We start from the raw sequence: 23,403 nt of genomic DNA on the forward strand, positions 1-23,403 counted from the left end.
AGCATGCACTCAGAAAAATACCCCATAGTGCCAAATTATTGATATTTATTCATACAATATACTATCACTGTGGATGACTATTGTAGTTAGAGTTGGAATGCAATGTCATGGAGTCTTGATTAAATAAGAAGATCATACTATTAAAATAGTTATTAACATGCACTCATGAGACTCGCCTCTACAGAGCTACCAGATTACAAATCTGACCTGTTGATCAACCAGTGATGTACAGGAGTATCAAAGCCTTTTCATGTTTGGAGGTTTTTCTTTTGTACTTAACAGGCTTTGAAATTGCTTCCACCCATGAGAGAAGCTGGAAAATATCCAGGTGATTTTCATTCTCTGGGTGAGCTTAACATTCTATCGGTAACAATCTCAGGCCTCATGAGCGTTGTTCCTGTTTTGAACAAAATCAAGAGGTAATACTTTAACACTGCTGAAGTGGCATCAGATGAGATATGTGAGAGGTATGGTTTGGAATCTGAATATTATATGCTGTTCTTCAGGGTATATCACACTGGTTCTGATTCACTAGATGATTAACTCTGAATTGAAGAATAGAATTGGAGAACTCAAAATGCTTTGATTGTGGAGGACTGAACTGTTCCATTGGCAACTATCCCATTGCTCCTTATAGGCTAAACAGTTGAAAGCTCAAGTTTTCACTATAAATTAATTCAAATTTCAGTCATTGATTTCATTACAAGTAGGTTTTTCCATATTGATATTGCGATGATGCATATGTTTTCATGAAGAATGGACATAATGCCCACGGCTATCCACTGGCAGCAGGTTCCCCATCACCAATTCATTGCAAGCAGGTTTTGACATATTGGTATCGGGATCATGCATGTGTTTTACTGAAATGAAATGTATGTACACAATTTGAAATTAAGATTTAATTTTTTTTTACATACCCAGAGAACCACCCTCTATGTTCACAAATATACATTACGCATTGTGCCTTTTACTGTTCTTTCAGATATCATTAAAGAAACAGATGGTCAACAGTGTGAAATATATTCCAATATTTCTTTATGAAATTATGAAGCGTAATGTATCTACACAGTTTGAAATTGAGCTTTAATTTTTTTTTGTAATTTTCTTACATTTTATGTTTTTGGCAGGCACAGTAGTGGATCCCCGGAAAGTTCTGATAGTAGCTGGTCATCACAACTGGATTGTTGTAGCTTATGCACACTTCGTGGTTTGTTACAGGTACCAAAGTGTCAGTTCAGTTAATGTATCATTCTGTTAACAGGAGTCAAAAATCAACTTGCTAAAAGATGGCAGAATTTTGCTGTTTACAGGACAGCCTGGTAAAGTGCCTTCTTGAGAGAAATTGCAATTGGAGTCTTCTGATGAGAACTCAAAGTTCTGTGGAATTTCTGTATATCATTTAAAAGTACCTCCAAAGGCCTCAGTATACAATATTAGACTTCAGCCTAAAGGAAGAATATTGAGACTTTAGGCAGAGTACAATACAGGTTCACCAGGGTGCTGCCTGGTATATTTTTTTTTTGTAATGCCCTCATAAAGTTTTGGGATTTATAATTGTTAAAAGTTAAGTGCAATTATAAGTTGTTGTTGTATGAGAAAATACAAATGCAAAGAAAGACTTGAAAAGTTGGATACTTTTCATTAAAACATTGCAGATTACAACGTGATATAATAGAAGTATTTAACATTCTAGCAGATAGACTGTTTCCGTTAGTTGAGTCTAAAATGAACGGCAGTATGTACAATGTTACATGTAAAAGCTGTAGGACAGAGGGCAAGAGAAAATTCTTCACCCACACTTGAGGTTGAATTCACATCCAGGGTTAGTGGTTGGGACAGAACGTGTGTCAGTAGTCAAGATTAGGTTAGATAGGTGGATAAAGAAAAAGGGATTGAAGGGATACAAGAACAGGATAGACATATGTAATTAGGAACACAACAAAAGATGTACAGATTGATGTTTAAAAATTGCTTGAAGTAGATTCTCCATCATGTGAAAGGGGGAGCAACTTAACATCTCAGCACAACCTTTGCACCTGTTGTATGTTTCTCAACATTCTGTATTTTTCTTTCTTCATAGTTTTGATCACTTTTCATATTTTTAATCATACTTTTGATCGCGTTTAATGAGGAATCTGGGAGATTGTTTGTCACTCCATCTCGGCATAAATGAGTTATTCCAGAGTTGTGATGGCGCCTGCTTAATGCACGAATGGAACTCGGCCCCTCTGATTTTCTTGAATACTCTCATCAGTTATCATTATTTTAAAATAGAGGCTTTGTATCATAGCACCCATTATATCACCCAAGCAGCAAAAGAGTGCAGCTTACACCAGGTAATCTTACATTGTCAGGCAACATTGCTGTTATGGCCCTTGCATTATTACTATTCAACCTGGGAAATCAGCTAAAGGGATTGTCAGCAGACATCCCTAACAGCCCCTGCATAGTCATTTTTATTCTGGACTCGTGATAGTAGTCCTTTCTGACATCTACTCTACTCATGGAGATTTTAGTCTTTTTCATCATGAAACCAATCCTTATTCTTCTTATAGCCTCCTTAAGACACTGTCCATTCATGCTTCAACCACATCTTATCTCTGCTAAGACCACCTCCAACTTCCAGCATCTTAACAGTCTCAAACTCTACATATTTCATCACTATTCTCTTATAGACCTCTTCTAATTTTGGTTCCAATCCTGTGCATGCTCTTTATCTCCTCCAACCACGATATCAATCCAGCTTCAGATTATGACTAATTATCTTGGTTGATACATTAACATGTATGTAGAATTTACTAACATTATGAAAACATATTCATTTCATATTTTAGATGATTCTCTTGTGCACTTGAACTGCAGTTTGTGTTATGGCATGACATGACACAACTGCAGGAAACAATCCAGAAGTAAAATATTATGGATGCTGGAAATCCGAAATTAAAACAGTAAATGTTGGAAATAATCAGTAGGTCAGGCAGCATCTGTGGGGATAAAAACAGAGTTAATGGGCAGAATCTTCTGTTCAGTGTGCGGGGGTGGGCCCCGCACGCCGACGTGTAAAATGATGCGCGGTGACGTTGGCCGTGTGTCCTGACGTCACCACACGTCATTCCAATCTTTCATTCGGTGGGCATGCACCAGAGTCGGCTGTGCACCCGCTGAACTGTCAAAGGCCTGTTAAGGCCATTAATACACTGATCAACCTAATTGTCAGGGCTACCCATGTAAAATGGCAGTGCGCAGCCGATCGCGGGCAGCAATTGGCTCTGCTCCCGCTTGTGACCGGCCCGCCCGACAAGGAGAAAATTCTCCCCAACATTTCAGGTCATCTGAAATGTTAACTCTGCTTCTCTCTCCACAGATACTGCCTGACCTGCTGAATATTTTCAGCATTTTCTGTTTTTATTGCAGGAAACAATCTATATTCTGACAGCCTCACTTGGGAATCCTCATGTTCAATTGTTTCCTTAGTCTTTGGGTATTTAAAGGAATTCACTTGTGTTTTAATTCCTGCCAGTTTGAATTTTAAGTACTTTTCTCTCCCAATATATAAAGGATAAAAACTTGCAATCTAAGAGACTGGCAGTCAGTAGCCTCTGTAGTTCTAGAATAAATAGACTTTTATTTTTGAAGATGAAAGGCTGCATAAATGAAATAAATCTCATACAGCACCTCGGGAAAATTGAGGCAAGCATTGATAAAGGGATCAAAATAATATTGTAGGTAACCAGACATGCTGTAAATTATGCACCTTCCTACAGTGACTTTTAAATCTATTCACCATCTTTTGACAGTTCATTGGCAACTCTTAACATATACATGTGATGAATTGAGGAATTTTGCAGGGTGTGATATTTCTTTTGTGACATTCTTTGAAGGTTAAAATATGTGGGTAGGAATACAAGTTCTTTTTCACCTGTAGGGCAAGTGGAAAATCAGGCAAAAATTGCTGAGTTATTTTATGCAGCTTAGCTGTCACTGAAGGCTTTCACTACTAGTGAACAAGAACCCCATCAAGGCTATAAATATTATGGAAACAAAAGGATTACCCTGGAAATGCATGGGCATTTCTCAGAGTATCAAAATTAGGTTGCAACGGAAGTATTTCTTGACCTTAAAAAAAAAAAGTCCTCCTTAAAGTTGTGCTGCTTTGGGATTATTTTGAAGATAATTGTGTTTCTGATTTGCTATTTTTTTTCTTACAACTTGTTGCTTGGTTTAATATTTTTGACAAAAGCAAAAAACTGCGGATGCTGGAAATCCAAAACAAAAACAAAAATACCTGGAAAAACTCAGCAGGTCTGGCAGCGTCTGTGGAGAGGAGCACAGTCAACGTTTCGAGTCCGAATGACCCTTCCACAGAACTGCTGAGTTTTTCCAACTATTTTTGTTTTTGTTTAATATTTTTGACTTTTGTTGCATTTTTGGCTTTTGTGTGTTATTCCACATCTTCACATTGAAGCTTAAACCCACTTAAAGTAATTTATGTTGTCAGATAGCATTTTCTGGCAATTCCTCTTGCCCTCAGGGAGCTAGAGAATGAGGGTTAAAATGCAGAGGAATGAGAAAAGACAGAAAAGTTTGATGTTGGTCCAGCGATCAGGAAAAATTCATCATTTCCCATTAACACTTCCATTAAATTTTATAATGTGATAATTCATCAATAGCCCAGCTAGGGAGGAAATTTTAACCATCCAAAAGCAGAAGATTTGTGTCAGATGAGTTTTAAAGCCTTAAAAATCAGAATCCAGAATGCAACTAGGTTCCGGCTTTAATGGAGGTGGGAAGGTAGATGGGTGACCAACCTGTACCAAGGCGGCAGGTTGGGCACTTAAAATCTGATAATGAGGCTGTGAGCTTCATTGTTGTTCAACTTTTTGTATTTAAAAGTTGCACCCAGATGTGGGTGCCTGATCCAGGAGATAATTGCCTTTACACCTACTTGCTGGATCCAGCATACCTGTGTGGACAAAGTTATCAGGTATCACCACCCAGGTTTTCCAAACCCCAATCCCCAGCCATCTGGTTTGCTTCCCAGGCAGTCCTTTGATTTCCCCTCCAGGCCCCTGAATCCCTGATTTCCCTTTCTTTTGCACCCACCCCAGGTCTCTGAATTTCCGATTCCCTTCCCAAGCCTCAGAATTGAAGATGTTTGGAAGGGACATTTTGATTATCAGTGCAGAATGGGTGGGAATACTGGACCCACAGAGAAAGGTACAGAGGGACTGGTGCAAGTTGGAAAGATTGCTATTGAAATGGAGGAGAATAGAGCTAGTATAGGATAGCATAACTCAAACCTGAGATGACAACAAGAAACCCAATCAGCAGGGGAATAGCAGTGAATGAGTAGCAGGACCAAGAGTACATGGAAGAGGAAGAAAAAGTGAGAAACATGTTATAATGGAGGTGAAGGACTCAACTGATCAACAGAGGAGAGTTCCTGTAGTTTGGAAGTGACAGAGAAATAGTCTTGAGTTGCATATAATGACTTATTATTTGGGTTTGAATCCATATTGACAATCATGGTGAAAGTCAAGGACCTTGTGGGAGGTTGAAAGACTCTCTGGTGCCTCATTATCTCAATAATTCAGGGTTTGGGAATTTGCTCATTGGCTGATGGCTGTGGTTTCGGGCTAAGTAGGCAAGGCACAGAGCATGGATGGCTGATTGGCATATGGGCCTGAATGATAGTAGAGGAGCCAAAGCAACAGTTTGAGGAGATGTGCAATTGGTGAGTTTATGCCTTGCTGTTGAACCATTGAGGAGGTACTATACTTGCATGCTTTCTTGCAAGGAAAGTCTGAATGATGAAAAGAACTGCTTCAAATATCATTGGGGAAAATGAGAATGACCGGTGTGGATGATAAAAATAAAATGGCGACATTGGGATGGAAATTTTTAACATCGCAAGGGGTTTTGAGGAACTGAGCTTGCTCTGGAACTTCCACCTTTGGCAAGACAAATATGAAAATCTGAAGACATAGAGACAGTGGAAGAGGTGATTATTATAATTGGTGATAAAAGCCAAAAACAAAAATAGCTGGAAAAACCCAGCAGATCTGACAGCATCTGTGGAGAGGAACACAGTTGACATTTCAAGTCCGTACGACTCTTCATCAGAAATAAGGAAATAGAGAAATGAGGTGAAATATAAGCTGGTAGAGGGGGGTGGGACAGGTAGAGCTGGATAGAGGGACAGTGATAGGTGGAGGCAAAGAGATTGCCAAAGATGTCATGGACAAAAGGACAAAGGGGTGTTGACGGTGGTGATATTATCTAAGGAATGTGTTAATGGGGACATTAAGGGTAGCAAGCAGGACAAGCAGATGGCCCTAGTGGGGGTGGGGTGGGGGGGGAAGGGATCGAAATGGGCTAAAAGGTGGAGATAAAACAATAGATCAAAATAAATTTAAAAATAGGTGGGAAAAGAAAAATATATTTTTTTTAAATTATAAATTATTAGAAAAAGGGGGATTGGAAAGGGGATGGGGATGGAGGAGAAAGTTCATGATCTGAAATTGTTGAACTCAATATTAAGTCCGGAAGGCTGTAAGGTGCCTAGTCGGCAGATGAGGTGCTGTTCCTCCAGTTTGCGTTGAGCTTCACTGGAACATTGCAGCAGGCCAAGGACGGACACGTGGGCATGAGAGCAGGGTGGTGTGTTGAAATGGCATGCGACAAGGAGGTCTGGGTCATGCTTGCGGACAGACCGAAGGTCAACACACCACCCTGCTCTCATGCCCACATGTCCGTCCTTGGCCGGCTGCAATGTTCCAGTGAAGCTCAACGCAAACTGGAGGAACAGCACCTCATATTCCGATTAGGCACCTTACAGCCCTCCGGACTTAATATTGAGTTCAACAATTTCAGATCATGAATTCTCTCCTCCATCCCCACCCCCTTTCCTATCCCCCTTTTTCCAATAATTTATAATTTAAAAAATATATACTTTTCCCACCTATTTTTAAATTTATTTTGATCTATTGCTTTATCTCCACCTTTTAGCCCATTTCGATCCCTTCCCCTCACCCCACCCCCACTAGGGCCATCTGCCTTTAGCTTGTCCTGCTTGCTACCCTTAATGTCCCCATTAGCACATTCCTTAGATAATATCACCTCCGTCAACACCCCTTTGTCCTTTTGTCTATGACATCTTTGGCAATCTCTTCTTTGCCTCCACCTATCACTGGCCCTCTATCCAGCTCTACCTGTCCCACCCCCCTCTACCAGCATATATTTCACCTCATTTCTCTATTTCCTTAGTTCTGATGAAGAGTCATACGGATTCGAAACGTCAACTGTGTTCCTCTCCACAGATGCTGTCAAACCTGCTGAGTTTTTCCAACAATTTTTGTCTTTGTTTCAGATTTCCAGCATCCACAGTATTTTGCTTTTATCTAGGTGATAAAAGCCACTCAGGTTAGCTAATAGATGTTATTGCTAATAGATCAGTATTGCCTGGTTAGATTTTAAACTGCAGCCTTAAGAGGGCCAATTGTGAAATGCAGCATTTAATCAGGGATTAGTGTTTGCTGACTAGTCTATTAGAATTTGTTAACATCTGAATTTCTAGAAACTGGCAAAGACTATTAAGCCATATTCAATCCTCACTTTCTCCAGAAATGAACTCATCTGAGGTAAATTATTCTTGATCATTTTTCTTTAGTGTTACTTTATTTTCCTTTTAGCTTCCAGCTTTCTAATTTTTAATTTGTATGCTATGGTATTTGAACACACACTATATTTTGCATCAACTTTATCAATTCCCTTGGTCATCTTAAAAACTTAAGTTAGCATTTCATCTTGAAATCTCTGTTCCAAAGAAAATGAGATCAACTTTCTTAGATTTTCATAATTTACTTCTCTGTCCTTTTGAGGATAGTCATCAACCCACTAAGTTAATCTGTTGCAAATTGTTAGAAAATGTTCTGGTTTCTAAAGCATTGTATGCATTATATTGATGAGGATTCCTTACTGAGTAAGGTTTCTTGTTCACTTCTAGAATTAAAGAGTCCTCTGGATGGCAGCAGGTTTTCACAAGTCCATACTTGGACTGGACAATAGAACGAGTAGCAGTTAATGCTAAAGTTGTTGGAGGACCTTTTGGTGATAAAGACAAGATGGTAGCTGTGGCATCTGAGAGTAGCATAATCCTGTGGAGCATTCAGGATGGAGGCAGTGGCAATGAAATAGGTATGTATTGCACATTTGTGGAATAAAACAGAATTCTATTTTGTCTTTCATGGGGATGTGGCTATTTAAACATGATTCATAGCTCCCAGAAGTTGAACGAGCGGAACAACTTCCATGGTCTCTTTGGAAGCTAGTGTGGGCTAGCCTGTACATAAGAGGTGATTAATACAATGGCCCAATTTTACCATTAACTAGATCTTCAGCGTAGGCAGAGGAAAATTCAATATGAATAAGTGGAACCATTTCTGAATCAGACTGGTGATCCTACCTAAGTCCATACTCCAGCCCCACTACCAACGAAATCATATCTATTGCTTCAAGGATCGCTTTTTTTCAGCCTTGCACAAACTCCAACTCAAGGTTGTGTCTTGGATTCTGTCTTGCAAAAAGTCTGCACTGTCATCAACCCCTGTCCTATGGACATGAAGAGATAGAAACAGGTGCAGGCTATTAATCCCCTTGAAGTTGTTCTGCTATTCAATTAGACTATGGCTAAACTGTACTGCAACTACATTTATTTGCCGAGGTGTCAGCTGTGGCTCAGTTCATAGCACCCTCGCCTTTGAATCAGAGGGTTGTGGGTTCATGTCCCACTCCCGGAAACCAAGAACTGTGATTGTACTCGAAAGAGTTGCAATCTGTGACTGTTGATAACTCGAAAGAGTTACATTTATTTGCCGAGTGTCAGCTGTGGCTCAGTTCATAGCACCCTCGCCTTTGAATCAGAGGGTTGTGGGTTCATGTCCCACTCCCGGAAACCAAGAACTGTGAATGTACTCGAAAGAGTTACATGCGATCTGTTGATAACTCGAAAGAGTTACATTTGTTTGCCATTTCTCCATATCTCTTGATACTCCTACCTAATAAAAATCTATCAATCTCAATCTTGAAAGTTTAAATTGGCCCAGCATCTGTAGCCATTTGGGGAACAGTATTCCAGATTTCCACTCCACTTTGTGTGAAAAATTGCTCCTTTAAATCACTCTTAAATGGCCCAACTCTTGATTTTAAGGTTATGCCTCTTTGTGGGTTCCCCCACCAGAGGAAATAGTGCTCTGGTTGAACACTGTGGAATCACTATCATTTGAAAGACCTCACTTAGATCACCCCTCAACCTTCTAAACTCAAAATACAAACAATGTTTGTACAAGTTGTCCTTGTAATTTAAACCCTCATCAGCCTCATATACACCTTGTTCTCTGGGTATTAATTTTAAAATCACCCTTTTATTCAGCTACCTCTATGCTCTCATTCCATCTTGCCTTGGCAACCTTCTCCAGTCCTATATCCCAGTTTGCATCTCTAATTCCTAGTCTATTCTCCAATAATTATCTTCCACCCCACAGACAGTCCTTGGGAAAGTAAGTGGTGAAGGGGATGCAAAGAAGCTGCAGAGGGCAAAAGGCTTTTTAGATATGTGGGCAAGAGCATGACAGATGACATACTGTGTGGCGGAATGTTGAGTGGTTGGAAAAATAACTAATTTTTTTTGAATGGTGAGAAACTGGTAAATGTTTGCTTTCAGTGGGTGTTCTTGGACATTAATTATGAAAGTTAACGTGCAAATATGGGAAGCAATTAGGAAGACAAATAGTATGCTAGCTTTGGTTACAAAGGGGTTGGAATACAAGAGTAAAGAAGTCTTGCTACAATTATATAGGGCATTGGTGAGGTCATACCTGGAGCACTGTATGCTGTTTTGGTCTCCTTACCTAAGGAAGGATATACTTGCCCTCGAGGGTGCAGCGAAGGTTCACTAGACTGTTTCTGAGGATGAGGGAATTGCCCTATGAGGAGAGATTGGGTAGGCTAGATCTATATTCGCTAGAGTTTAGAAGAATGAGAGGTGATCTAATTGAAAGGTATAAAATTCTTAAAGGGCTTGGCAGGGTAGATTCTGAAAAGTTTCACCTCGCTGGGGAATCTAGAGCAAAGGATTGTAAGATTGGGGGGCGGGGGGGTGGAGGTTGAGGTTTAAAACCCCTTTATTTAAAATATCTAAGTTCTGAATTCTTAATTTATAACAATAGGGTCCTCAGTTGTGCCTGACCGAACAAGTTACAAATAACTAGTATTTATAATTCAAGTAGAACTTATTAAGCAAGATGTTACATATGCATCCACAGAAGCAGTGAAGACAACATGGAAGTTCTTATCTCTCAAGGCCTTAGGATTCCTTGAATACTGCCAGCACAGGCAATTCCCTCCCCCTTCTGTCTCTGAATTAATGTTGGACTGTGTCTCAGAAGAATCATATAACAGAAGCAATGGTAAAACTGTGCCAACAAAGATTCTGATTTTCCTACTTTTACCCCTAATTCTGACTGTTGCTCTTCCTTGTTAGCAAATAGTCAAAATTAACCTTTTTCATTAGGCTTAGGCTGAGGGTTATCTGGTGACACCCCACCTCTATAACTTGAGTAATAATTCCGACCATAATGTCAGAAAAAGATGCACTTTTAAAAATACTGATGTTCTGTTCTACCAATATGGTTAATCGATTAAGGCAGTTAGTAAACCAAAACCTAATAATACACATGGCTCTTGTTTAAAGACAAGATGTTATACTAAGTTCAAACTGCTATGTTCAACCCTTTTGTTTATTTCTTTAAAACTGATAAAGAAGCCTTCAATTGCACTTAGTGTATTTAAAGCAAATACAATCCTTGAACCCAGACATCTTGGCACCTTTTAGGTAATTTAGGTTCATCAGTGAGGTCTTGTGGCACAGTGGTAGCATCCCTACCTCTGAGCCAGAAGCTCTGGGTTCAAATCCCACTTCAGGACTTGATAGCCACAGGTGCCAAACAGGTTGATTATCAGCGTGTAAATCCTTCCAATAAGTCTAATGGCAGGCAGTAAGAGTGGGAGAGTCTCCTGGTCAGCCATACTGCAGAAGGCAATGGCAAACCGCTGCAGTACTTTGTCAAGCATAATTATAACAAACATTGTTATAACAATGGAAGTCCAAGGTTGCCAATGCTCTCTTAGGGCATGGTACTGAAGGAGGAAGGAGTTCATCAAGAATAGCTTCTTACAAGTAACTGCCTTCCCATTCCCAGCCTGCCTTAACTGTTAATTATCTCACTCACAGAAATTCAAACTGAACTGTTTAAAAAGTGGTCAAGTTAAAATCCATAAATGTTCTTTCAGATCAACATTGAACCTTAAAAATGAGTAGTATTATCAAAATCTTACATGATCACATTCTTAAATTAAGGGGTTAGCCACTTACAATTGTGGTGAGAAATTTCTTCACTGAAAGGGCGGTGAATGTTTCAAATTCTTTACCCAACAGAGCAGTGGATGCTTAGTCATTAAGTATATTCAAGACAGAGATCAATAGATTTTTGGGTGCTAAAGGAATTAAGAGGGATATTGCAGGACACTGGAATTTAGGTAGATCAGCCATGATCTTGTTGAATCTGTTTCTTGGATTCAGGCACCGAACATTTACTATGCAATTGGTAGCAAAGCCATTAGCTGGCACAGTTGCATACTCAAGCTCTGTTTCCCTAAACCTCTTAATTTTTCCCCATAACAAAAGCTGCCTTAACACCAGCCTTTCAGTTTTGGTCTTGCAATTTCTGTTAATTCCAGGTTAATGTCCACCGTTCATCTTGGTATCTTGGGATGTTTTGTTGCCTTAGAGGCACTTTATCAATTGTAAGATTCTGTTGCTAATTTTTAAATCTTCTTAACAAAAAATAGTTTTTGAAAGTGATTACCAACTATATTGTGGAGTGAATAGATTTGTTTCATTTTTGCTATTATTCAGATGATAAAGAAATCAGCACTAGGATCAATCGGGCAGCACTAACTTGAATTAGCTTTATTTGGACTGGGACCTTGGGGTAATCTAAAGGTTGCACCATTTGGCATGATATTGAGCCTACGGTACAGGAGGTCCCAGGTTTGATTCTTGGAGTATGTTGAGTAAGCTGATCATTCCTGGGGTGTCTGTAAAGGTGCTTATAATTGGCTGTAACCCCTGGTCTAGGGAGGGGAAATGTTAGATGATTCTCAAGGTGTCCAGTAATCTGTGCTGCACCTTGCATGTGTGGGATGTCTTGTAAGGGCAGTAATGGTCTCAGCTGTGATGTGCTAGCAGGGAGTTGGCTTGCCAACACTCAGTGTAGTGTCACCTGGTAAAAATAGTCACTTGACAGGCACCAGAGAGCCGAAGGCATCCATGAACGATGGTTTAACATGAGTTACCAACTTTTGGAGAATTGAAGGTTGAAGCAGGGTTAAGTGGGTAGGAGTTGCAGAAAGAAAAGGAATTATATTGCATACACGATAATCTGGCAGATTACTCAAAGAATTGGTATTTTGCGCGAATCAACTATGTCTGAGGCATTCTTTTCCTTAACTTTATTTTGATGAAATCTGAAGTTTCTAGCTTATAATCAGAAAATTATGGAAATACTCAGCAGGTCAGGCAACATTAATGCTTCATTGCCTGCTGAGCCTTTCCAGCATTTTCTGTTTATATTTCAGATTTCCAGCATCTGCACTATTTTGCCTTTGTGAAGTTTCTAGCAGTTTTAGCCTTTTAATTCAAGGCTCCTTAAGAGAGAGAGATGTTTCTGAAAATCCCTGATTTTGCATTTTTCATACCTATTGTTTCTTTGTTGCAAGCTGCACAGTAGATTTCTACAGGGACAAACCCAGCAAATAAGCAGATTTATGTGTCAACCCAAATCTATTTCAGAATAGCTTCTAATGCATATTTTGAAAATAAATTAAAGCAAGTTATCACCATTACTGTGCCTGCCTGTAAGGCTGTCATTCCTTTGCTGAGCTCGGGAGATGGTTCCTCTCCCCAGGTGAATTTATTACAAGTTACCAGTTGTCAACATACAATTGGAAAAAGGGGGTTTAATATGCACAACAGATGTTTATGTAAATTGTAGCATTATTTAATTGGCATGAATATTTATGACACTTGACGTGCATGAGGCTGGAAGTGGAATTAAACATGGTGGGTGCTCTCCAGCAAGTAGTTTTGCTTAGGAAAGATTGACTTCCCTAAAAGGGATTTTAAAGTGCTGCTTCCTACTTCTCACTAATGTATCTGCAATATTTCATTGTATAGGTTTTTGTTTCACATGTTAAAGAATTATGGTCTGTTTAATTTGTTATTAGTAAGAGACAACTCACTGTCATGGTAACACTGAATTTCACTGAGTCAGGAATGAAGAAGGGCACCAACTAGGTTTAAATTTCTTAATTATTGTATTAAAAGTTATACATATGACAACATTGTTTTAATTGCACATCCTACTGTGAGAGTTTAAACAGATGCATGTGTCAAAAATGTGCTTAGACCACTCCAAGGGCCACACCAGTTCCTAATGAAGATCATATAGATTGATCATATAAACTGCTGAACCTATGGCATAATAATGGCTTGAAGTCAGAAGGAAATATATTGCTAATGCGTAAGAGAAATATCTCTGCATGAAGGAGTTTTCATGTAGTATAATGACGATAAAGCTACAGAATGTCCTAATGTGGTTATGTGGCATTTGTTTATTCTGAGACTGAGATACTCTTTGTTAATATTTGTTTATAATTTCTGCAGCACCATAATGCATCAAAGGAATGGGCAGTGGGCAGCAGCCTATTTCCAGATCTTCACCACCAATGTCACCTTTAAAGTTGTCCTAAGGGTGTGCAGACATGACCTATCAGATTGCTTAGTTTATTTATTTTCCCTTCCTTTCTGTATTAGCCACTGCTTGCTCTCCTTGTTCCCTGCCTCCCACGGTTGCATGTTAAAAAGAGGGAAATTTACTGTTTATTCTTTGCAGTGAAATCATAAATGCTTTCTTTATAAAGTTCCCGTGACTTGCATTGTCCAAGCTTATTACGGACAGCGGGCTATATCAGGCAAATGGCATTAACCTTTTGTGATAACCATAAGTGTCAATTGCAAAGTCATCACTTAAAACTAATTAAGCATGCTGGCTACTTTGGCAGTTCGGTACTTACTATTTTAAAAGCTTTGCTTATTTCAGAGAAAATTAGATCATCAAGCCGCTTTAGTCACTCTTTCTGCTGGTAACAACTATGGGAAACAGTTGGAAAGTGGAGACACATTAGCTGCAATTTGTATTCAGATTTTGGACGATATTGGTTGCTGTGTATAGCAGACAAATTCTCACTGGAATATAGCTCGCTATATGCAGTGGGGACTGTATTTGTGTTTAAAATTTGGCTATAACATTTATAGAGAATCTACATTTCAAGTCAGTAACTTAACATTTGGCATAACTTCCAAATAGCATTTTAAATGTCCAATATCATCTAAAATAAAATATATTGAAGTCTAGGAAAATGCATAAAATATTGTTCTTCAAATATCTGAATTTTGTTCTGATTTTGACTAACTCCGACAGTGAGAACATGTTGCAAGTTTCTTGCATGAAAATCTATATACATTACATATTGTCTGGGGAGCTAAGTGAAATCCATAAGTTAATGAAATGCCTCATTTTTAATTTTTTGCAATATATACTGAAACATCAAACTTCAGTGTGTATAGTAACAGTGATAATGAAAACATAGCAATAGAGAGATTGTAGGCTAAAGACTGACATAAAGATTTGTGAAATAGCCTTGCTGTCTGTCAGTGACCTCAATGTCACTGTTAAGTGGCTAACATACCATTGTAAAGCATTTAAAAAATATTCTCATTGAGGACTGAATCTCTAGTTTTATCATCTGCATTCCTTCTTTCAAATATTCTGCTTGCCTTTTCTCCAACTGGTGACCATTCCTGGTTTGAACAGTGTTTAAAGTCTGATGCAGTTTAATACCCTTTCCAATCGAGTGTATCAGATCCATATAGATCAGCAAGTAAAGTTTTTAGAATTGTAATTCAGTTATATCAATGACTTGAAGCGAGCATTGCATTATGTTTTTATCACAGCAAGGATTGTATTTGAATTCTGCTTCATCTTGTGCCAGAGAAATTACTGGCATGGTAAGCATCCTTTTCTCAATATATGCATGTCTTGTTCAATTCTATGTAATTAGATATGAGTGAGGATAAGGGAATCTTAGTTTTTTTAGACAAACGTCTCTGATCTACACAATATTTGATTTTATTTCCAACACAGACACACACACACCACTTTTTTTCTCTCTGAAGTTGAGGTAATGGCTGGGATTTTCCACCACCCACAACAAATGGGCTGCAGACGCATTAAACCAGTTCCTTGTCTGTTTTAATAGTTGTCCTATTTCTTTCTGCAAGTGGCAGGTGGCATACAGTACATCCATCCAAATATGGGCAGGAATATTTTAATATTCAAATAATGGGAATATTCTTCTTTTGTCATCTGTGTCATAGCGCTGAATTCAGAAGGCATCTACTTGCCCTTTGCATCCAGCATTGTTATATGAGTGGTGTTTAATTTTTTAAGGCTTGTCGAGCCAATGCCATTCATCATAGGAAGATCAATTGCACATATTTAGGCTACAATTTTGATCAGATTAAAAGTTTCCTTTTAAAAAAAGATTAACTGGCAGATCAGGGCCACAGGCCCCTCCAAAGCCCACTAAAGGCTAGGAAAACCACCATAATTTCTACCACATCAAAGATATACTGCATTCTATGGTAGCAGTAAGCCTGGGTCATTACTGAAAACAAATTCAAGTCTTAATTTACTATAATGCTGGTAGTTAATGGCATTATTGAATTCACTAACGTGTGTGTTTATTTTGATGTAATACCCTTTCTACCTTCTCCTATGACAGTCCCTAGTTTGCTAAAATCCACTATCGTACACAATTTATAAATAAAAGCCTCCTACAAGTTGCTGTAGATAAAACAAGCCAACCAGTTGTGTAATCCTGTAAGCCTTTCTAAAAAGGGAACACTTAGCACAATGTAGTGGGGCTTTGATGATAAAATGGTGGTGCGCTAAGAAGTACAGAACCCCACATTCCAACATGTCAGTGGGAGTTTGATCCCTTTCAGAATTTTAGTTGAGGGTCCTTGACAGTAAAGAGTTTGAAGGCCACTGTTAAATGACTCAAAATTCCAAAAGATGGGAACCACTTTTACACTGTCAGTGTAAAGAAATTTATGCAAACATCTTCCAAAACTAAAAGGAAATTGTGCCCAGTGACATATTGTATTTATTACTGTCTGCCTCCTGTGGTTTTGCACCTTCCTTCCTAAAAGGAAACACAATTCCATTACTGCTCCTTGGGATACTTTCGCTGCACCCCACCCTCTGTCACCCTCAGGACAGCAATCCTGTCATTCTTCATGAAATACTTTATTTTTCTGGCAGCTTTCAAGACTGCTTAAACTAAACAGGAGAGACACTTCAAATATGGAAGGAGTTGACATGCTGTTGTGAATAATTTTCACTGAGTGTGTCCTCCCTCTGGAGTAATCTACACTCTTTGCATTCATTTTCTCTGTTCCCTTGTAACCCTGTAAACATGAATTAAAAAGAAATGCAGAGTGGCATTGCTCATAGGCCTGTTATTTACTTCTGGATCTGCTAGCTGTTTGCAGCTCTGTTGCATGGCTCAAAAATGTGCAGGTTGGTTGTCATTCTTTGGTTTTATAGAAGTGCAAAACAAAACAACAATCACAGGCGTTTATCTGTACAGTAGTTCCACTTAATCCACATATTTAAGCAAAGTTATGATATACCATTTATTTTAATAAAATGTTTGTCAGTTGAAAGGAGAAAAGACAGTTTTTATGTCAGAAAAAGGTGTTCATCGCACAGTGATGTTACCACCTCATGACCTTGAGTTTCAATAAAAGAGAGATCCTATTCATTACTACATTTGTCAGCTCTAAAATGAGGGAATTGCTGCGAAATGTAGAAACAAACTTGTCTGCTTTTTTTGATTTGTAGGTGTGTTTAGTCTTGGCGTCCCAGTGGATGCACTCTTCTTTATTGGAAATCAGCTGGTTGCAACCAGTCACACTGGGAAAGTAGGAGTGTGGAATGCAGTCACCCAACACTGGCAGGTGAGCTACAACCTTAAGGAAATCTTGTTAACTTTCATTTGCTATTTTTACCATTTTTGATCCTATGCTGGAGATAGAATAGAATAAGGTGACCATATCTATTTCGCTGACTCCTCACGTTCATTCGTTGCAAATGTTGTAAGATGCTGAGTAAATTATTTTCTGTATCCAGGATCATTCATTCATACAAATATGCAGGTTTAGTATAAATCTAATCCATAGGGATTCATGTGCGCAAATGGTCAGAACAAACAGGGTGCTGAATTTTTTTTTGTCAAGCTTAGCAAATTAGTAATTTGGCAATACTGCATCAAAGCTCCTGTGTTCGTTCATGCCTTAAGATATGCAAAATCCAGTGGCAAAAAAGCATTGGAGACTGGTTACTTGTTATTTGTTAAAGGCAGAGTTAGATTTTATATAGACAAAGGTTATGGGGGGGCAGAGAGCAAAGTGGAGTTCAGGCCACAACCAGGTCAGCCTTGATCTTATTGAATGGCAGAGCACTCTAAGGGCTGAATGGTCTACTCCTAAGTCCTATGTTCCAACCACCATTGGAAGGTGGGGTGGGATGAAATTCTTCTATTCATAATCTCACTGAAAATGTTGCCGAGTACAAAACAGCTGATTCAGAGACTTAGACATAATGGGCAGAAATGGGGTGGGGGGGGGGGGGGTGGGGGGGGGAGAGAGAGAGAGGATGATGGGCGGGCCTGTGCGGGCGCGGTTCTGAACGGCGCCCCCAGTCGGAGGCGTGGCGTCATTTTACGTGGGTGGGCCGATTTAAGGCCCACCCAGCGTGATGTCTGCAGGGAAGCACTATGCTGTGCGGGTGGGGGGAATGTCTAAAATCGAGAGTGCGCACAAAAGAGCGCACTCATCTCCCTGATGCTAAGTGCTGCCTCAGGGAGAACGCCTCTACTTTCAAAAATATTTTTAAAAAATTCCCTTTCATGTCACATGAGTTGGGACATGTTCATAATTTCCAAAAAAACTTTGTTAAAATTTTTTAAACCCTACATGAAACCTCATCCCGCCTGTGGATAAGGTTTCATGTTTTTTCTACTTCCCACCTGAGCTCCTAGGCTGCCCACCAACCTTAAGGTTGGACGGGCAGGTCCACTGATTACTTTAATTGATCTGTCAATGGCCTCAATTGGCCATTGACAGGTCGGCAGGCGCGCAGCTGATTTTGCTGCGCCCCCGCCTTCCTGAAAATTTAAATCGGGCACGGTGATGTCAAGAGTTCCGCCCAACGTCACCACGCGTCATTTTATGCGTCAGCGAGCAGGCTCCGCCCCCTGCCCAATGTGGCTGAAATACTGTCACCAGCACAAAATTAGGCTTTTTGTTGTATTGCTGGTGCAAAAGGTTAAGCAATGCACCAACTACTCAAAATTTCATTGTTGAAATTGAACTGTTTCAGTTCATTCAAATAATTATACCTAGCTGCCAGTACAGCTTTACACTTGTGTGGGGAGCAAGCCAAATGGGATAAATGGGAATTCTAGCCAGCAAGACCAAATTAAAAAGCTGTGTTCCCCTTTTGAATTTAAATATCTGCACATGTGGACAAATATTATTTTCAGTCTTCAAACTTAAATGAATTTCAGACATTTGTCAGCCTTTGCCAAAGATGGGACAGGATAAGTGTTGCAAATAAATTAAGTGAAAGGAAATCCAATTTAGAGACAAAGCAAGTTCTGTGGGCAAATGAAGTAGTGAAATATCGCCCAATTCCCCTGGTTGAAGGATGACTAAATTAGTATGTAGCTGCTTAAAATGGGTCTGAGGAGCTTTGCTCAATTATGCAATTTAGAGGATACCAGAGTTTCTATTTCTTGCAACAGGTGATCAGCTGCTTTAACACTATGTGCTTTCCATAGGACAATAGGAGCAAGAATAGGCCATTCAGCCCCTTTGCTTGTCTCTGGCCCACATCCCTTGATACCCTTAACCTAATAAAAATCTTAACAATCTCAGCCTTGAAAATTTCAATTAACTAAGCATTCACAGCCCTTTGGGAAAAGTTCCAGATCTCCATTACCCTTTGTGTGAAAAAAAGTGCTTCCTGATTTCAATCCTAAATAGCCTGGCTCTAATTTTAAGATTATGTCCCCTTGTTCTTGATTACCACAGCAAAGGAATCAGGTTCTTTAAATTTGCACAAAGGAATCTCTTTATCATTTAAGGACCTAAATTAGATTGACCCTCCACCTTCTAAATGCCAAGCAATACAACCATATTACTGCAATCTGCACTCATGATTTAACCCTTCAAACATTGATATAATTCTAGTAAATCTGTGCTGTACGGAGTTCAGCCCAATATAATTTTTGAGGTTTGGTGCCCAAAACTGAACGAGTACTCCAAATGGGGTCTAAACAAGAACCTGTACAACTGAAGCACCATTTCCTCATTATTGAATTCCAATCCCCTTGAGATAACACCCAGCATTCCATTAGCCTTTTTAATTACTCTTTTTCTTTCAGGGATGTGTTTAGATGTGCACCCAAATCCCTTTGCTCCTCCACAGCTCCTTGCCTCGCATCACCTAAGAAAATATTCAAATTGCCTTTCTCAGAGCCACAGTGAATGATCCCATACTTCCCCACATTGAACTCCAGTTACCATAGATTAACCCATTCACTTTGTCTTTTTTGTTGCTTTTTATAGCTCTCATAGTCTGCTTTTCTTTGCATTTGTTTTTATCTCCCCTTAGCTTGTTTATTGACCATGGTTGTTTAACTACATGTGGGACCTTTTCCTTTTCAGGGTATTCTGTCCCCTAGTTTTCTATCATATCAAATACTTCCCTGTGTTGGCGTGTAAATTACCCATTAACTGTTCAGCCAGTTTACTATGGGCAACTTGGATCTGATCTCTTCAAAGTTTGCCTTCCTTAAATTTAAAGCCAGCTGCACCTCTGACCTTCTATCAAATTCCGATGTATTATCCTGACTTATTGCAAGATGTTGCTTACTGTCAGATTGTTAACTAATTCTGGTTTGTTGCACAACACTAAATCCAGTGTGGCCTGTTTGCTCCTCAGTTTTAAAACAGTATTCTGTTCCATGCTTCTGATCTCTGTATTTGTTCATATTAAGAGGACTGTAGTCAACTCTTACCAAAATCTTCCATTCTTCCTGTCACTATACCCAAATATGCAGGAGCTAGAATTAGCAAGAGACAGAATTAGTCCACATGTAGGAATTGGTCAATCAAACATGGCCCCAGGGCAAATGCATCTTGACAATCGAACAGTTGTTTTCCACAAAATGTGATTTGTTCCTTAGGTTCTTCTCATCCAGGCAATGTTCTCTCTCAACCTTACAGCCCAGACTTTGTATCGCAATCATACCCATGGTGCAGGCGAACACTCCTTGCAAGATAGAGTTGTAAACCACACAATAGTCACATCTTTCAAGCCATTAAATCAAGTTATTTGAGATCAACCAAGTTGAATGATGCAATCGCAGTTACTGACACGGAGGTTAATATGCAAATTGTATATGCCTGTCACTTTGCGTATGCTATTTTATTTTCCAACCTCCTGAGACAAATGTTCTGCTGGTGGAACAGAGGCCACCTTAAGCCTCAATTCCAAACTAGAAAACCAAGTTCCTTGTGAAGCCTTGTATGACATGACCAAGAATTTCTGGTGAAAGCTGTGGACCAGCCTACCTGGGTAATGATGGAAGAGTGCCACTCGTCTCAGATACAGGCAGACACATCCCTCTGATGATTCTTGATTTCTAGCTCCCTAGAAAGCAAGAGGAATTCCACAGGAATTTCCATTCAACCAACAGGGCTGCTGCACATTAAATAAAACATCCTGTTTCATGTGTGGTAATATGGAGAATAAGAAACATGAAAACCAAGTAAATGAAATTGAAACACAACTAAAACAAAGGTCAGAAATAAATTTAACAAAAGAAACCAAAGTGTTGGGGTCAAATTGAAAAACTACTTGGTAGTCCTAGGCAGATACAGTTTCAAGAGAAGCAGGAAGTCACTTCCAATTTCTCTGCTTACTGAGAGGAGCTATGCATACTGTCGTCAGATTGATACAAGCCACCAGGATTTGGAGGTTTAATTAGGCATGTGCAGTGGATTGGTACAAGCTACTTGTCCCCAGTAAACATAAAACCTGAGGCAGCATATTTAAAATGCAGCCTGGGCACGAGGCCTGTCTCCAGTTTCCTACCTTTGTGGCAGGCAAAGACAGCTGCAAGGACTGAAATCTTAGCCCCATTGTTCTTTTACCTCTGTTTTGACAAGTGTTGTGTAACTTAGTCTCTGCCTACTGGCTATAGGTATTACATGTTAAATAATTCTGGCACACTCGGTTTCTGATAGACATGAGTGCAATACAAATTGACAGATTACGTTAGTGTGGATTGTTGTACATGATCGGTGAGAATTATGACCCTGAGGGATCTTGAGAGAGTGAATGTGGAGAGAATGTTTCCTCTTGTGGGAGAACCTAGAACTAGGGGTCACGGTTTAAAAATAGGGAGTCGCTCATTTAAGACAGATGAGAATTTTTTTTCTCTGAGGGTCGTGAGTCTTTGGAACTCTTCCTCAAAAGACAGTATAAGTAGGGTTTTGAATATTTTTAGGGCAGAGCTAGATAGATTCTTTATTAATAAGGGGGTGAAAGGTTATCGGCAGTAGGCAGGAGGTTACAATCAGATCAGCCATGATTTTGTTGAATGGCGGAGCAGATGTGAAGGGCCAAGTGGCCTACTCCGGCTCCTAGTTCGTTTGTATGTATGTAAGTGTAACTTTTTGTTTATAATCTATCTTTCTGGTAGTCTTTCAAAACTGTCATAGTTTTTAATTGAGACTAAATATGTTCCATCACAACAATTTTCACTGCTTTTTTGGTTTTGAATGTTATCTTTGCCAAGTGAAGATATCAATAATTGCAATATGATCCATGTTTCCTTAAAATTCTCTTGAAATATGCAGGTACAGGAGGTCGTTCCTATCACAAGCTGTGACACAGCGGGGACATTCCTTCTGTTGGGCTGTAACAATGGATCAGTATATTACATAGGTAAGAAGTCTGTTGTAATTGTTTGAAATCTTTTGTTACTTACCCCAATGATGGATAGTCAACATGGAGTCAGGATTCGGAGACTACACAGTAATGATGGACATTAGCTGTGCAGCATCAGTCAACATCTGACATTCAGGATGCTTGATTTCCTTTTTTCACATAAGAATATGGTAAAACATTGTAGACCATCTATTATTTGCTGATTTTCATTACCCACCATTGGGCCACTCCTATATGGTGAATAATAGAGATTCCACTATAAGCGCCTCACTCATTTAATGCTTGCCAAGGAAGTTGATGCTTCATTTGTGTTTAGATTCACTTTACCTTATTTCTCATTCTTGCAGTAAAGTAGCTGTTCTATCTGATTAGCATTCTGGCAGTTTCAAGTATACAAATTATGAGCTACTTGCCAGTGTGCCAGCATACATCTTTGAAGCTTGTTGCTGACCTTTTTGCACTTTGTCTTGTGACTTACTTGACACTCACCTCTATTTTTTTTATCTGACCTTAAATATTGCCATTTGTCTCCTGACATGTTTTTTCCACCCTGCAAACAATTCCCCTTGTGTATTTTATTCCAAAATGTAAGCATAAAAGTGTTACATCTACTCTCAGACTTGATTGATTTAATGTTTTATTTTTCATCTGTAAATTATAGCACATTGGTTAATAATAATATTGATCCTGTTCTGGGTTGTAGATATGCAGAAATTCCCATTAAGGATGAAGGATAATGATCTTCTAGTGACTGAACTTTATCATGATCCATCAAACGATGCCATCACTGCATTAAGTGTGTACCTCACTCCAAAAACAAGTATGTACATTGCCAATGACCAATATAACATAGTCTATTAATTAAAATCACAGAAGTGTGTACTAAGCCATTGCTAATATCACTCATAGATTACCAGGCAAAACAGCAGACAGTACCATTTAAGAGGCTCCAGTGGGCAACAAGCTTTCCTAGGGATTGAATGATGTGATGGGAAACGGAAATGCTAATGTCAGTGAGAGATTGTGGGGGTAGATTCAATTGTGGTGCTCAGATACAGTGAAGCTCGGAGGAAACAATTTTATTAAGGTCTCATTTAAGCAGGAGTGGGTCGTAGAAGTAAAACTTGTTGCTCTTGCT

General features: G+C 39.2%; 1 protein-coding gene across 5 annotated transcripts in view; it reads left to right on the forward strand.

Moving 5' to 3' along the window:
• The window catches only part of kctd3 (potassium channel tetramerization domain containing 3), an 83,038-nt gene that overhangs the window by 38,687 nt on the left and 20,948 nt on the right, over positions 1 to 23,403 (forward strand). For 4 of the 5 annotated variants that reach the window (XM_078557067.1, XM_078557069.1, XM_078557070.1 and 1 more), the window contains 6 exons: positions 1,128 to 1,218; positions 8,006 to 8,196; positions 15,134 to 15,187; positions 17,088 to 17,203; positions 22,175 to 22,262; positions 22,969 to 23,085. In XM_078557067.1, coding sequence (XP_078413193.1) covers positions 1,128 to 1,218; positions 8,006 to 8,196; positions 15,134 to 15,187; positions 17,088 to 17,203; positions 22,175 to 22,262; positions 22,969 to 23,085 — 657 coding nt within the window. The remainder of the gene's footprint in view (positions 1 to 1,127; positions 1,219 to 8,005; positions 8,197 to 15,133; positions 15,188 to 17,087; positions 17,204 to 22,174; positions 22,263 to 22,968; positions 23,086 to 23,403) is intronic. The other variant, XM_078557068.1, reaches the window with a different exon arrangement.

The sequence above is a fragment of the Cetorhinus maximus genome, chromosome 14 (assembly GCF_964194155.1).
Source record: "Cetorhinus maximus chromosome 14, sCetMax3.hap1.1, whole genome shotgun sequence".
NCBI classification, from domain to species: Eukaryota; Metazoa; Chordata; class Chondrichthyes; order Lamniformes; family Cetorhinidae; genus Cetorhinus; species Cetorhinus maximus.